The 16,204-nt window shown below is 55.9% G+C and overlaps 1 protein-coding gene across 7 annotated transcripts in view; it reads right to left on the reverse strand.

Moving 5' to 3' along the window:
• Positions 1 to 2,484: 2,484 nt before the first annotated feature.
• Positions 2,485 to 16,204, reverse strand: part of ADAMTS14 (ADAM metallopeptidase with thrombospondin type 1 motif 14) — an 83,104-nt gene continuing 69,384 nt past the window's right edge. For 2 of the 7 annotated variants that reach the window (XM_046649387.1, XM_046649371.1), the window contains exons 16-22: positions 14,619 to 14,782; positions 13,017 to 13,185; positions 12,444 to 12,576; positions 9,826 to 10,033; positions 6,940 to 7,069; positions 6,708 to 6,818; positions 2,485 to 4,499 (exon numbers count right to left, since the gene is read on the reverse strand). In XM_046649387.1, coding sequence (XP_046505343.1) covers positions 4,006 to 4,499; positions 6,708 to 6,818; positions 6,940 to 7,069; positions 9,826 to 10,033; positions 12,444 to 12,576; positions 13,017 to 13,185; positions 14,619 to 14,782 — 1,409 coding nt within the window. In that variant the 3' untranslated portion in view covers positions 2,485 to 4,005. Of the gene's footprint in view, positions 4,526 to 6,707; positions 6,819 to 6,939; positions 7,070 to 9,825; positions 10,034 to 12,443; positions 12,577 to 13,016; positions 13,186 to 14,618; positions 14,783 to 16,204 lie in introns of those variants that run through there. The other 5 variants (XM_046649398.1, XM_046649378.1, XM_046649401.1 and 2 more) reach the window with 5 other exon arrangements.

Raw genomic sequence — 16,204 nt, forward strand, 5'->3', positions numbered from 1 at the left:
ATAGGTCGTCCCACTTTGCTCTTTTTCAGAATTGTTTTAGCTATTCTAGATCTCTTCGTTTCCATAAGAACTTTATAATCAGTTTTTCAATTTCTTTTTAAAAAACAGTCTGCAGGAATTTTGATTGGAATAGCAGGAAACTTATAGATCATTTTGGGGAGAATTGATGTCTTAACATTATCGAGGCTTCTGATTTATAAACACCGTCTACCTTCATTTAGATACTCTTACATTTCTCTCAGCAAGACTTTATGGTTTTCGTGCACAGGTATTCTGTGTCCCTGATGCACTGTACATGGGCTTGCTTTCCTAACTTGCACTCTCACAGGTGGTCGGAGCCCCGAGGGATGCTCTTGCAGTCTCCTGTCCTGCTCCAGATTTTTCTCGTGCAGAAGCCTGTGGACAAGAGCTGATGAGTAGGTGTAGACCCCTCCTGTGCACGGGGCTCCCAATGATTCCAAACTGTCACACTAACCTTTAAAAAGTCATTAAAATTTTTGTTGTATTTTCTTACTGCTTGTATGTGGGCCTCTTCCTTCCGAGCTCCGCCAAGGGTGGAAGAGCAGGTGTGCCCTCTCTCTTCTCGGAGGGCCTGTACTCTTTGGAATTCAGTTGACCTGCTTGCCTTGCAACCTCAGCCCTCTGCTGGGCTAAGAAAAGTATGACTTCCTCGATTATCGGGCTTTTTCTTATTGTTAGAGTGGGACCGATGTTCTCCTGTAGCCCTCCACACCTTAAGCAGGGCGTGGGTAACAACAGGCCCTGCAGGGGTGGGAGGGCCGGGGGGAGACTGAGAAAGGGCAGGAGTCCAGCCGGAGGTCTGGGGGCTTTTGAGGAACCCAAATCCTGACCCTGGCCCACTCCTGAGGCATAGCCACAGCTCACCTGGCCCCCCAACCAAGCCGCAGCTCAGGAGTAACCCAGAGACCAATGTCACCCCTGGGAGGAGCCTCATCGTCATCGTCCCTTGCATTTGCTGGTCACACTGTTTTCACAGGTAGGCAAGACAAACACTTTCCCTCCCATTTTTCACATGAGCAGAAGGGCTCAGAGTCCCTCCAAATCCAAGAGCCCAAAGGCTCCCCAGAGCCGTCTGGCCCCTACACTGGACGCTGTGGGGCCCTTGGGGTCAGCGGAGGTCCCTCTTCCTCATCTTGAGCGCTGCACTCCTGCTTCCAGATCTTGAGCTTCTGCCTGAGCTGTTGATTGGCAGAGGTTCCCAATGGTATAAGATTCGAAATTACTGATCCAGGCCAACCCCGCTGCTCCTTGTCCTGGCAATGGCAACTGACCAGTGGTCACTCCCAGAGCACTATGTGAAGGATTCTCAGGGGGCATCCGGGTCAGTGGGGAAGAGTCAGTGATGGACTGGCAATGTCTGCCATGGGCATGAGGTGGGGAGCATCAGCATACATTTCCATGCGTTATTCCTGCTGCACGAAATGTGCCAGGACCACTTTTAGCGCCAGGGAGGCTGGCCTCCTGGAGAGCCCCTCTGCCTGCACTACCCACCATGGAAAGGACCGCACTGTGCCAAGGGCATGTGCCCCCCGGGGCCAGGATCCCCAACTTTGCAGGCCACACTCTGGGTACCTCGGCCCACAGAATTCCCTGCCCGAACAGCCCTGAGTGCACTTCTAGGGCCTGTGGTGGCACTGACCTAGGACAGTCCCCCTAAGGTGTGACAGGGTACCATGTGTGGCCCCTAGGTCCAAATGGTAGCTGTTTAGAAGGGGTAGTTTCCAAGGGGAGGCCGTTTGCAGAGGGATGTTGGAGCCTGGACCTGAGGGCTAGACTGTCCACACACAGGCATGTGAGGCCCCCAGAAGGAGGTCTCTGTGCCCTCATCCCACGCCCCACAAATGTCAGGGAGGGGCTTGTGATGCACTCATTGAAAGAGTGTGGTGATGGATTAGTGATGTCTGACATGGGCAAGGGGTGAGTTAAATTAACATCACACGCTTCACGGCAGCCCTCCCTGCCCTCTAAGACGCACCTCATTCCTTCCGCCTCCTGCCTGGCATCCACGTCCTGCTCGCACTTCTGCAGGGGAAGAGCACTCCCCACCTTCCGAGGAAGCCCCCCTTGCATGTTTGAACAGCTCTGCTAATTAGAACGTTCTTCCCTACGCAGATCCCAAAACTACCTCCCAGCCACTTCCACCCTTTGGACCAGATTCTGGATGGTGACTTGCCAAAGGCCACAGAGCTACTAAGTGGTGGAGCCCAAGTGGGACCCTCTCGCTCTGTTCTTGCCTCTCCGCCCTGAGCGGATGCTCAGAGAGCCCCAGAGTGAGCAGGGCCAAGGGAGGGAGGCTGAAGGTCGAGTCTTCTTGTGGCTCCAGCCCCTCCCTGAACATCCTCCACCCAGTCATCTTGCCCAGTCCAGCAGATTAGAGCCCTGGCTTCGTTGTCCCCTTCCTCAAAAACACAGAGAAAAAGAAAAACACAACACAACATTTTGGGATCCAAAACAAAACACCAAGTTATTATAAAATATTAATAAATACATAAAAATTTAAAGATGTGAATCTCAAAGGCACAAGAGTTTACACCCCTTAACACAGGCAGGCTGGGTCTCACAGGAATGATTGAGCGTGTGCCCAGCATCCCAGGAGGGGGTGGGCAGCAGTGGAGAGGGCACCTGGGGAGTCCCCTCTAGGGCCTCTATTCTCCAGGGGGTTGCGGGCCGGGGCCCACTGCTCCTGTTCCTCCAGCCTGGCTCAGAACGGCCCTGTGGACCTGGGGAAGGAAGGACTGGCGAGCACCTCTGTCACCTGCCGAAGGGTCTGGGAGGCCCTCTGCACAGCTCGGAGGACCCCTGGGATGGATTGTGGGGAGCCGCGTGGCTTCCCCAGAGCCGGAGGGTCTAGGGAAATTACCTGCCTTTGGAGGTAACACAGAGGGTGGCCGAGGCCCTACAGTGCTGTGGGTCAGTGTCTCCTCCCCACCCCAGCATGGGGCAGAGGCTCACATCCTACCCTGGGCCACTTAGCCTGGGTGGCCCTTGTCATCCCCAGGGCCCAGCTATGAGTGGACTCTGGTCCTCAGCTCTGGGGCCAGCACCACAAACCTCTGGCCCAGCTTGAGCCAGCTGGGAGAAGAAGCCCTACCTCCAGCAGGATGGTCTTCGGCAGAGGGCAATGATTGACAGGGCACAGCCAGACAGCTCACGTCTCCTCTGTGTCCCACAAAGTCCCCCTCGTGCCCCAGAGTGAGGACCAAAGTTAGCATTCCTGGTCCAGCCAGGGGTCTAGCACCAGTTGGGAAACCCCTGGATGATGAGGACACACCTTCCAGAGTGTCCAGAGCCCCCTTCTCGGGTGGGCTGGGAGGCCCAACTGTAACCTGGAGGCCCCAGAAGGAACAGGAAGTGCCATCTCCAGGGACAGAGGTAGCCACCGACACTGCCCTCCAGCCAGGCAAGGCAAGCTGGACCCTTGGCCTTGGCCGGAGGAGCTGTGTGGAGCTCTCATTACAAAGAGCTGGGCCTGAGATGAACATGCCTCCCACCCGCCCCAGCCCTGCAGCCAGAGCCTCACGACCACACTGCCCCAGCTCCCTCCCTCTCGGACTGCCCTGAGGGCCCCCTTCACCTCCCCTGGCCCCGCTCTGCCTGGGCAGAGGGGCCAGATGGAGACGGCCTCCACAGGGGTCCCCCCAAGCTCTGGTGAAGGCAGACAGCCCGAGGGATCCAGTGGCTGTGAGGAGGGGGCGCTGGCTGGCCCTCAGTCCTGGCAGAGAGACTGACAGGAGCCCCTGAGAGGTTCGATTCGGCCGCCTGGGCTGCTCGCTGAGGTATCTCTGGTTAGGACATTCCCTGCTCTTTCCTTCCTCGCACACCCACTTCACGGGGTGAAAGTGTCACAGCCCCAGACTAGAACAAGAAAGCAAATAATTTAAAAGGAAGTCTGTGCTTGCCCTGCCCGCTGTGTGTCCTCTGCGTGGGGGTCTCCGGGCAGCACACAGAGTGTAAACTTGACTGGGGGGATGGGGAAGGGGGGGCTCATGTCACCGGGGAGGTGGCCGGAAGGCTGGTGCCTGGATATTTCGGGTCTTCCCTGAGTTGCCCTTTATTTTCAGAGGCTGGCAGAGGAGCTCCGGTCCAGCCCCAAGTTAGTCCCCGGTGGGTGCATGGGGAAGTGCCCCAGAATGTTCTAGGGCTCAGTTTCTGGGGAGCAAAGGGGCGCTGGGTCACTCGGGAGCTTGTGCTCAGAGGTCCTGGGAGCTGTGTGGGTCGGCCATGCTGGTGGTCTTCTGATCCCGTTGGCCCCACAGTGGGCTCCACCGCATCTGGAGGGGCCTTGGGTCCTGGTAAAGGGCTCCCAGGAGCAGAGAAGGGTGATGGTGAGGCCAGGGCAGGGGCCGGGCTCACGCCAGGGCCCAAAGCCTTCTTGGTACAGGACTCGCAGCACAGCCGGTGGTAGCCAGGGATGAAGCAGTAGCGATCGAGCACTTCCATCTGGCAGAAGATGGACCTGTCCCCCACGCAGGGCTCTGCTGCACACACAGCACAAGGACCGATGCTGGGGGGACACCCATCATTGGGGTGACATAGGGACACAGGCCCCCACCTCCCACTCAGCCCACCAACAGCAGGCCCTCCATCTCCTGCCCTGGCTGGACTCGCTACAAAGGTTTTCCCAGAGGGGGCCACACGGCTGCCCGAGAGGAGAGACTGGCCTGAGAGTCCTTATTATATAGACAAGAAACTACAATCCCTTAGAGCAGTGGTTCTCAAAGTGGGGTCCCCACACACACAGCATCAGCATCACCTGGAAGCTTGTTGGAAATGCTAATTCTTGGGCCCCATCCAGACCCACTGAATCAGGAACTCTGGGGGTGGGGCCCAGCTCTGTGTTTTGACAAACCTTCAAGGTGATTGTAATGCCTGGGAAAATCTGAGAGCCACGGCCCTACAGCATTAGTTGTCAGACTTGGCTGCAAAATGGAATCACCTGGGAGCTTTGCAAATTGCTGTGGGTTCTACCCTCAGCAAGACCAGACAGTCTCGGTGCGGCCTGGGCACTGGGCGATCCTAACCTGCAACAAAGCCTGGGAACCCTGCTCGAGATGGAAGTGGGATCCCATTCAACCCAAAGGAGTCTGCCGATTCTGCCCAGGGCCAGGCAAGTGCCCAGGGAACTCACACCTGGGACAAGCAGATTACACATCGCGCCGCCAGTCATCACGTATTTGCAACGTTAAGCCCTCCACCCATAAATTTGGAATCAAGCAGATCTAGGTTCCAACGGAGGCCCTGTCACTTAAAAGCTATGAGGCCTCGGGCAAGTCACTTAAACTCTCCCTCAGTTTCTTCACCTGTAAAATGGGGATAATGCTGACATCTCCCAATGAAAAATAACAGTATAATGATAAATAACATTTATAGAGGGTGTGCACTATACTACTTTTGTTTGCTTTGTTTCAAATATCATCTAAAAGTACTTCTGTGTTTCTGTAAAAATCCCAGATAGGTCTCTCCAGACAATGTGAAAGCAGGAGCTTTGCTTTCTACTGAGTTTTAGCAGAGAAAGAGAAAAAGAGAGAGAGGGAGGGAGGGATGGAGGGAGGGGGAGGAAGAGCACAGTGTGGGTGGGCGGGGGGTGGGGGGCTGGCTGGTTTAGGGGAATAGGAGAAAGATTAGAAAAACTGGGGAGCCAGTGGCCTCTAGATGGCACCAGAATTCTAGGAGCAGAATCAGAGGCCCACCTGCGCTCCCAGGAGAAAAGGGAAGGAAACCCAGGCACTTGCACAGCCTGAGCCTCAGCACAGCAGAGCAGCAGCAAGGCTGGAGCCAGAATATCCTCTGAGAACATCGAGCCAGACCCTTTATTTTACAGATGAGGTCGCTGAGCTGAGAGAGGCTCCAGGATTTGCACAAGGTCGCACAGCTAATGGGCCTCTAACTAGGAGTTAGAGTCTGTGATCATTTTGCTACTCATCTTGTCAGACCCTGGTCCTTGGGAAGGTGAGGAAGGGAAAGAGTGAAGGAACATAGAACATACAGCCTGGTACATAACAGGTGATCAGTCAATATTTATTAACGGATGGATGGATTGGGTGGGTGGGTGGATGACTGGATGGACAGATGGATGGGTAGATGGAAGGAGAGACAGGAGGATGAACTGATGGGCTCCTGATCATGAGCCAGAAAGAAGTTACTACTACTATTTTTGTTGTTGTTAGCTGTCAGGTAGGCAGGAATGCATGTATTATCTCATTTAACTCTCTCAACAGCCCTATGAAGACAGCTCAGACCTACCACTGCTTATCCAAAAATCTTGGAACCAGATATTATTCATAATTCAGAACTTTTGAGGTTATAAAAGTAATATCAGGTGTAGTCATATTATATAACATCCTCAGTGGAGACTGGGACATCCCCTTGTCACCAAATATGGCAATGTTTCTGTAGCAAAAGAGTAACTTATCTCTTGTTGGTTCGGGTCAGATTTTGCTGCCAAATGAGTTTGCACCAAATTTAGGGAAACACTTGCAACTTTCAACATTTTGGAATTGCAGCTAAGGGATTGTGGACCAGTATGAGTGTCATCCTCATCACACAGCCGAGCAGTCTGAGGCTCCAGGAGGCTAAGGTCACATGGACAGGCTGGAGGCTGGGTCTACTCCACTGCTTGCCCGTGTCTGTGACACCATGGCCACTGCAAGGTTTGGGGAGGGGGTGGAGTCCCGAGATATACTTACTTGATGATATCTTGTTAATGGGATGTAGGGGTCCAGGTTGTGGCACCCACTGCCCCTCTGGGGTCACAAGTTCCGGGATGTCAGCCCTCACTGTGGAGTTCCAGAGATTTCCTGTGAGCGGGGAGAAGCGGCTCTAGCATTTGGGACTTCTAGTCAGCCAGGACACAAGCCAGGCTGGGTCTCAGGTCCAGGCCGGAGGAGCTGAGCCTGCCCCCCATCCTATCTCGCTCACCTCCACAGGCAGGCAGGCTGCAGATCTGGACAGTGTCTGGCTTGTCCCCCTCACACTGCCCGAGACTATTGGCGCTGGTCCGGCATACCACCTGCCGCTGCTGGATGCCCTCTCCACAGGTGGCGGAGCACTGCCGTGGGAGGGCCAGGCCAGGCCACGTTGGCCGGGGAGGGGTAGGTGGAGAGACAGAGGAAGCAGGCAGTGAGCTCTGAAGTCCAGCCAATGTCCAGGACAGAAAGGGTACAGAGGAGGGTGCCAAGTCTCTACTTGGCCGGAGGGACATGCAAGGACTGCTCTGCTCCAAATGGCCTCACCAGGACAGCACACCAGCTGTCAAATACTCCTGGACCAGGTGGTAAATAGCCACTGCCCTGGACCTTTCTACCATCTAAATGGTTCACCCTGGCTCAGGAGGGGACCTCCGGGACCCCATTCCAGCACTGCTGCCTGTGCCTGCTGTGTCTAATCTGTGCCTGGATCCTTAAAGATTTTGTGTATCACCGTGGGACACTCCCTTCTCATGATGCACCAGCCTGAGGGACCCGGGGCGGGCCAACACCTGATGATATCTTGTTAACGAGATGTAGGGAACTGGACTGTGACACCTGCTAAACTGAGAGGGCTGGGTGACAGGGTGGCCATGGACCCTTCTAGCTCTGAGATTTAATGACTTTGTGACTCAGTTTACCAAAATTCAGCTTGCAGAGGCCTATCTTCTTCTTCAAGAGGGAAAGCCGTGGGTGCAAGGAGCAGAAGGCAAACAGTTTACAAGCGCTGCCACACACAGCATCCCCTGGACCTCACACACTCTGATAAAGGGGGGACTCCCAGCAAAGCAAGGCTGCCCAACGTGACCAGGTCGCTGGGTTTTGTAGGCACTGACCACAGCCCCTCCGAGCAGGATGGGGAAAAACTTGCAAAGGCCCACGTATACTGGGGCATTTGATGACCCGAGGGAGACACAAGGGTCACGGGCCACACAGAACCACGGGACAAAGAGGAATGATTACAAACAACAGCTCGTGAGTGCTTTGTCAGTCTTACAGGGGCCACCATCTTCCACTATCTGTCACCTCTGTTAGTTTCATCTGAGGGGTCCTCTGTGGACCAGCAATCTTCCTGTTTTATATTAAAGCAAATAAATCTACATATCATGGAGAAGAATATAAAATCTGCATGAGCTGTGTGGGGATTTTTGATTATTTAAAAAAATACTCTTTATTATGCAATATTTCAAGCATACAGAAAAGTCTGAGGAAGTTGGTCATGAAAGCCTGTCCCAATACCACCACAGCTCTGACAGCTCAGCATTCTGGAGTATTTTCAAACCTTGGCTTCTGCCTTTTGAAACTTGAAGGAAATGGTAACCCATTGGAAGAGGTTTATCCTTAATACTTTAATTTTTTCCCACTTATTTTCCTGAGGTTTATCTATATCGATAAGTACAGTTCAAGCTCACCCATTTTTCTTGCTGTATAGTATTTTATTGTATGAACAGACCATGATATTTTGGTCCGATCTCCTACAGATGGACATTTAGGATATTTTCTGATATTTTTCTATTACAATGAGCATCATTGTACTTATCTCTATGATCAAATGAGGTTTTTAAAATTGTAGTAAAATATACATATCATAAAATTTACCATTTTAACCATTTTTAAGTGTCCAGTCCAGTGGCCTTGAGTCCATTCACACTGCCGTGCAGCCACCACCACCATCCATCTCCGGAACTGTTTCTTCTTCCCAAACTGACGCTCTGTCCCCAGTAAACACTAACTCCTCCTTCCTCCCCTCCCCCAGCCCCAGGCACCCACCCTTCTACTTTCTGTCTCTATGAATGTGACAGTTCTAGGCACCTCACATAAGTGGAATCATACAGTATTTGTCGTTTTGCGTCTGGCTTATCTCACTTAGTATAACGTCTTCAAGGTTCACATCAAATGAATTTTTGAGAGAAAATCCAAGACATCAAAAAACTTCCCTGTGGCCACTTCCAGGGCTGTGAACACCTGGACTATTCCACAGCCTCCTCATTGTTTCCGTATTCCCACCCTGGCCTCCCAATGATGAACTTTCTACCGAGCTGCTGGAGTGATCTTTTACACCCAACCAGAGCTTGTGACACCCCCATTAAAACCCTTCAATGGTTTCCCATGCACATTCTACCTCCTCATAAAGCCCTGTGGCATTTGACCCCTGCCTGCCCCTCCAACGTCATCCTGTAGCCCCTGCCCCTCCCATTAAGCTCCAGTCCCACTGTTCTTACAGTTTCTGGAACAGGGTAAAGTTGTTCCTGCCTCAGGGTCTTCCTGTGGCTCATCCCTCAGGTCTCAGCTCAAATGTCACCTCCCTAGAGAGGCCCTCCATGATACATTACCCTCATTTATCCCACACAGCTCTAGCTGCAACCTGTAAACGCTTTCGTTATTGGTTTACTTGTCTCGTACGGTTCCCTCCCTGGACTGCAGGTTCCACACAGACAAGAATCACAAGGTCTGTCTGGACGATGCTGGATTCCAGGCATTCCTAGTACAGTGCGCCTGGCCCATAGTCGGCAATCAGGAAATATTTCCTGAATGCAAGAATGTGCTCCAGTTTGCTCATCTGTACACAGGGAGATCAGCCCGTGCCTCCTAGCTCCGGGTGATGGCGAATGAATAGAAAGGGCTAGCCCAGAACCATGGCCCACATACGTGGCAGCGGTTGGACTTCGTTGTGAGACAAACCAGATCAGATGTCAGGGAGAAATTCATCCAGAAACACTCTGCCCACAGGGAGCACCAGATCCCTCCGCAGCTCCCCCACCCAGACCCACCGCTTCCCTGACTCCCCAGAGAAGCTGCCTGTAGGCCCAGCCCCTCCCACCCTCTGAGGACAACTCACCTGGGACCAGGCTCCCATCCGCCACTGAGCTGGACAGGGCACGCGGAAGCAGGGCCGCCGGGCCTCGGGCCGGTCCCCAGGGCAGGCCTTGGCCGGCATGGCCTTGTGGGTACCGTTGGAGAGGGGCAGCAGGCACTGCACCCCCCGGGTCTGCACCCCCATCTTCCCACAGCTCCGGCTGCAGGTGCCCCACTCCTCCGTCACCCACCTGGAGGCAGACAGGGCAGAAGGTGGACAGGAGGTGGGGCCAGGGGGACAATTTCTCGCAGGGTCACTCCCACCCCCTGAATCACTGCCAGCAAGAGCCGGAGAGTGGGTCTGGGCTTCAGAACGCTTGGGGGCCAAGACGACCATCCACTGGCTCTGCCAGGCTGTGCAGTCTTAGTGAGGTCACTTATTCCCGCCTCGGTTTCCTCATCTGGAAAACGGGTATGATGCATATTTAAATTCTGGCCCCTTGAGCATCCTTGGGGAAGCTGTGAACCCCTCTAAACCTCAGTGGCCCCATCTTTACATCAGGACTTTTTCAACACCTCATAAATATGTACTGGAGTTTCCCCATGTGCAGGCCCTGTCCTAGGTGCTGAGACACAGTGGTGCACAAAACAGATGAAAGTCACCACAGCTTGTATAGCAGAACCACCCCCATGTAGGCTCTTGGGACAATTAAAGCACTTGTATACATAAAGCATGTGGCAGAGTGTGTGGCATGCAGTAGGCACGTGATAAATGCACTGTTACTACCACTGTCAGCACCTGGGGAGCTTCAGCGCTGATCAGCTAAGCTGGTGGTCTCCACGTGGCTTCTAGCCACAGAGCAACTTCCAGCAGCATCTTAAGCAGATGCCCCCCAGGTGAGTTAGACAAAAGCAAAACTGCTCTGGTGGAGGGCAGGCAGGGCAGCCCCCAGCTCCAGCCCCTCTCAGCCTCCTGTGGCATCCTTTAGTAAAGCAGGGCTCTTTCAGCCAACCCCTTCCTCTAAAACACAAAAACACACAGCGCCTCAACTTCATTTGGCATTTTACGGATGGAGACAAACCGGGGTGAGGGGACCTGCCAGGATCACAGCAGAGAGAGCCCCGCATGCTCTGTGACCACAGACGATTGTGGGGAAAGTGGCCTGGAATACAGTGTAAAGTAAGACGTGAGAGAGAACCACGGGGGCGCTGAGGGTCTGGGCACAAGGAGCCCATGCTGGCTAGCACGGGTCACCAGCTCCTGCCCTGGCCCTGAGGATCCCCGGGCCTGAGGGAGCACAGCTGCTGTGGGTCACCAAGGCTGAGTCCAAAACCCCCAGATCCCAAGAGGACTCCTAGGGAGGCAGGAGGATGGGCTCGGCTCTCTGAGGTTTCCTACTGGCCAGCTACCCGTGGCCCTGCCTGGGGGTCACTAGAGAAGCCTCGTGGGGACTGAGGAGGTGCTGGGGCTGGCTCTGCCACAGGCTCAGAGGCCGGACCTTGAATCCTCCACAAGTCACAGCTCTTTCCTCTCTCCAAAGCCGCCTCCAAATAACCCCAAGAACATGACCTTGTGCTCCAAAGAGCCTGTATCCTCAGGCCAGGGAATCCCAATCAGGGGCTGGCAGGCCAGACCGCATCCTGGGCTCCACATGACCGGGCTGAGAGGAGCTAGTGGACAGCATCCTGGCCTAGGGCCTGGAGCCTGGAAGCACTGAAATCCACTTCACCTCGATGGACTCCCCCAAATCATTAAGGGAAAGCTGTGTCCCCAAACTGGGCCTCAGTTTCCCCATCTGTAAAAGAATGCCTGGAGAGGCAGAACAAAGGAAGCATCTTCCTTCTTCTGGGAATGGAAGTTAATCCAGAAATCCCAGACAGGACAGATGAGCAAGGAGGGCAATGCTGGCCATGGCAGAGTCTGGCATGTGGCTGCTCTCCGTCGGGGAGTCCTGGCTGCAGGGGCTGTGTGCCTGGAGGAAGCAGGCTCAGCAGTCCCTCGTCCTGGGGCTGGAGCTGACAGAGGGTCTGCAACACCCTGGGCTGGGGCTCAGGCTCCTCGTCCCTTCCCCGGAGCACTCACACAGGCAGGACACAGGAACACCCAGGCGTGGGCTCAGGCCCCGTCCCTCCCTGGGAGCACTCACACAGGTGAGGCACAGGGACACCAGGGCATGGGCTCTGGCCCCTGTCCCTCCTTGGGAGCACTCACACAGGCGGGACACAGGGATACCCGGGTGTGGGCTCAGGCCTCGTCCCTCCCTGGGAGCACTCACGCAGGCGGGGCACAGGGACACCAGCGCGTGGGCTCAGGCCCCGTCCCTCCCTGGAAGCACTCACACAGGTGGGGCACAGGGACATCCGGGTGTGGGCTCAGGCCCCTGTCCCTCCCTGGGAGCACTCACACAGGTGGGGCACAGGGACACCCGGGTATGGGCTCAGGACCCCGTCTCTCCCTGGGAGCACTCACACAGGTGGGGCACAGGGACACCCGGGTATGGGCTCAGGTCCCCGTCCCTCCCTGGGAGCACTCACACAGGTGGGGCACAGGGACACCAGCACGTGGGCTCAGGCCCCATCCCTTCCCGGAGCACTCATGCAGGTGAGGCACAGGGACACCAGCGCGTGGGCTCAGGCCCCGTCCCTCCCCGGAGCACTCACGCAGGCGGGGCACAGGGGTGCTGGTTGCAGCGCCGGCGGATGGGCTTGGGCCTCTTCCTGTGGTCGCACAGGTGCCGCTGCACCATATGGTGGTCCCGGCGGCGCCGGCAGCCGTATTTGGTGAACTGGATTCCTGTTGGGAGGGCAGGCTGCCGTGGGCGTGGTCCCGCCAGGCTCCCACTGCCCTGTCCCGGGCCTCAGGGATGGTGCGTTCTGGAGAGCCCAGAGGGCTAGTCCCACTTCCCTTGGAGCCTTTGCACCCCCTCCTGCCCGAGTCACTTTCTGAGGAAGCCGTCCTCCACCAGCCCATCTCACGCGTCCCTAGTGTAGTGCAGGCGGGACGTGGCTCTAGACGGCTCCCCCTCCGCACAGCTGGTGAGCCCTTACAGGGCCCGGGCCCTGCCCCAGCCTGCTCTAGCACCCCCAGCCCCATCCCAAAGGCCCTGCCCAGAAAGGCACGAGCTGTGGACACATTAAGTGGGGACAAGGTCAGTCCCCAGCCATTCCTGCTCCTCTCCCGAGAGGCCCTGGGCTGCCCCCACACGGCAGCTGGATGGTCAGGTGGACCAGTACCTCCTCCGCAGGCCTTGGTGCAGGGGGCCCAGCTCTTGAGCGCCCACTCATAGGTGTCTGTCTCCTCCAGGAGCACGTTGTTGCTCCCGATAAGGGGCAGAAGGTCCTCATGGATGATGTACTTGTAGGCCAGGGTGCTGCGGGGCCCACCCTCAGCCGAGGGGAGCACCTGAGGGGAGATGCAGGAGGTGGCACAGGACTGGAGAGCAGAGAAGCAAGGCCAGCAGGGGTGCCGGGGAGGAGGGGGCAAAGGGAAGGATGTGAAAAGCAGAACCAGTGAAAGCCAGGAGGGGACTGCACCGAGTGTGGCCTGGGGGGCCATTTAGACCAACAGCCATGTGGCAAAATCAAGCTAGGCACCTACTGTGTGCCAGACCCGAGAACGACCCGCGTTCCCATTGATGATTTTCCCTCCCACAGACCTAAGTTCTAATGAGGACATGAGCTACATCTGTTGGTCTGTCCTGCTCGCCAGAGCACCTGCCCTGCCTGACTCTAGAAGACGGTCTGTGATACAGACTCTTGTCAGGTGTTTCCTCCCACTCTGTTCAGGTTGTCTTTTCACTTTCTTGATAATATCTTTTGATGTGCAAAAGTTTTCAATTTCCAAGAAAACCAATTTATCTATTTTTTCTTTTGTTGCTCACGCTTGTGGTGTCATATCTAAGAATCTGAGGTCATGAGACTTATCCCTCTGTTTTCTCTAAGAGGTCGATGGCTTTAACTCCTGTTTCTTTAGGTCCTCGGTCTATTTTGAGTTAGCTTTTGTATATGATGTGAGGTAGGGGATCAACTGCACCCTTTCACATGTGGCTATCCAGTTGTCCCAGCATCATGTCCCCGGGGAATGGTCTTGGCACCCTCACTGACAATCAATTGGCCACAGGCGGTCAATAACTACAGGGTGAGTGGACAATACATGTTGGATTGAATTAATATGCCAACACCAGGCAACAACAGGCTTCAGACTCTGCCCTCCAGGCCCTCCCCTAGTCACAAGGGTAGCACCAGGAATAAAGCCTGTGCAGGGTCTCCCTGCCACCAGCCAGTGCCGAGGGCACTGCAGACAGAGCCCCTCCTGGTCTGGTCTCCTGCTCCACAAGCCCTGGCCTATGGTCTAGGAGAGGAGAGTGCGGGCGGAGGCAGGCCCCAGCTGGGACAGTGGCCCCAGCCCCCTCTCAGGAGGTGGGCAGTGCCAGATGGCAACCCTGGGTCAGCTGCCCTACAGGCTACAGGAAGCCACTCCTGGACTCACTTTTTGGCAACGCCATAATGCAAGCGGACACTGGATGATGCCAGGACGACAGAGGGAAGCAACCCAGGCCCCTCTGGCTCCCTCAGGCCTGTTTCTGACCCTGCATTAGGGAGAACAGACTCCATGTGTGGCGTCTCTTGTCTGACAATCATCTCTTCTTCCCTCCTCACTTGCCATCTGGCCACCCTCAAGCACGGAGGGCACCCTGGCCTTGCCCAGGCTCCTGAAGACACGAGAACAGGAGGATTTCCCCAGGCCTGTGCTGGTTCACCCCAGAGACAGTGAGTGAGGGGACTGGACTGGGACAGCTAGAGGGGGGGCAGGGCCACCGTGTGGGTGGGGCTCACCAGGACGGCGATGGCTTCCGGCAGCGGCCCGCTGGTCCTTAGGCTTTCCTTGGCGTCCTCCACCGCATACTCCCACTCCAGGCCCATTGCCATGAAGGTCTGGCTCGCGGCTTCCTTGCCCTTGGGGTTGAGGATGAAGCTGCCTGTGACCTGGTTCTTCACCGCTGGCCATGGGGAGAGGGTCACACAGATTTCTATTCCCCTCCACAGGAGCACGAGCCAGGCCTCCTTAGGGCTTCAACGCCTTCCCAGTAGGCCCCTTGGGACTCCTGTCTACCTGTCATTTCTTCACCCGAGCCTTTTCCCAGGCAGATTGGTCACCACACTGCCCCCAACACAGCGTCCCTGCCTCTGGACCCTGGTGCACACCATTCCTCCCACCCTCACTGTCTCCCCTTCTTCCTGCCTGACTAATTTCCACCCATATTTAAGGCTCAGCACAATTCTCTCCTCCTCCAGGAAGGCTTCTTTGATTGCCCAGTCTTTAGGGATTTGCTCTCCCTATAACTCCTATGGCAGAGCATAGAGATTAAGAGAACAAGCTCTGAGTCAGATTGATCTGGGGAAGCTACTCAGCCTCCCTCTGCTGCCTCAGTGTTACCATCTGTAAAATGGGAGGGCTGCTGCCCCGTGAGGATCATCACTGTCCCCACCTCCACCTGCCCTGCCGTGGGGCTCCTAGGACAGTTCAAGGAGTTTAGACACGTAAAGAACTAGGCAGGGTGCATGGCATGCAGCTGGCACTTAACCAGCGGGAGGCACCATGACTGTCCTTAGAACAGTGCCTGACGCGAGCACTGTTGGGATAGACGTCCCGACTCTCCCACACCCTGTCAGCGCAACTCCTCCGTCTTGGCGTCCTTGGCTCAGCGCAGAGACTGGCACGGAGTGGGAGCCTTTAAAATGTCCATAAATGTCTGTCCCTTAAAGTCCCCTCCGTGAGTGACTCACAGCTTGTTACTGAAAGGCACCAGGTAGGAGGGGTGCGGGCGGACGCCCCACAAAGGCCCCGTGTCGTGGCCTCGGGCCCTGGAAGCAGCAGGGGCGGGGATAGGCTGCAGCCAGGACGGAGCCGCTGACCCCGGTGGGGAGGGCATCCCCTCCTGGTGCAGATTCAAACGTTCGAGCATAACTGTCAGAGGAGAGCTAAGGATCCAAAGCTCTGACCGTGTGCTGGCCACTCTGTAACCGCCCCAGGGCGGTCCTCACCTCCCCCCCACCACTGCCCCCGAGCTCATTGCCATTATTAATCCAGGCAGGAATCAGAGGCTGTGTCTGAGAGGGGCAGCAGTTTCTCCTGGACACACAGTGGACGGGGATGGGCCGGCCTCCCTGATGAGCAGAGAAGGAGGGGAGGCTGGTCCTGCCCGGGAGAGATGCCCCTCATCTCTGATCTCTCTCAGTCCCCAGGGTCTCCAGACCCTCTAGGCTAGAGCTGGGCAGCTCCTCAGGCCGGGTCAGCCTCAGCCCTGCCCACTGCTCTTGTCTGCTCCTCACCTCACAGCAGCTGCCGGCCCCGCCCCCTGGCTGTACACCCTCGTTCCAGGAGGTGGCGGGCTAGACTCAGTGGGCTGGACTCAGCGTGG

Source organism: Equus quagga, chromosome 2 (assembly GCF_021613505.1).
Source record: "Equus quagga isolate Etosha38 chromosome 2, UCLA_HA_Equagga_1.0, whole genome shotgun sequence".
Taxonomy (NCBI): domain Eukaryota; kingdom Metazoa; phylum Chordata; class Mammalia; order Perissodactyla; family Equidae; genus Equus; species Equus quagga.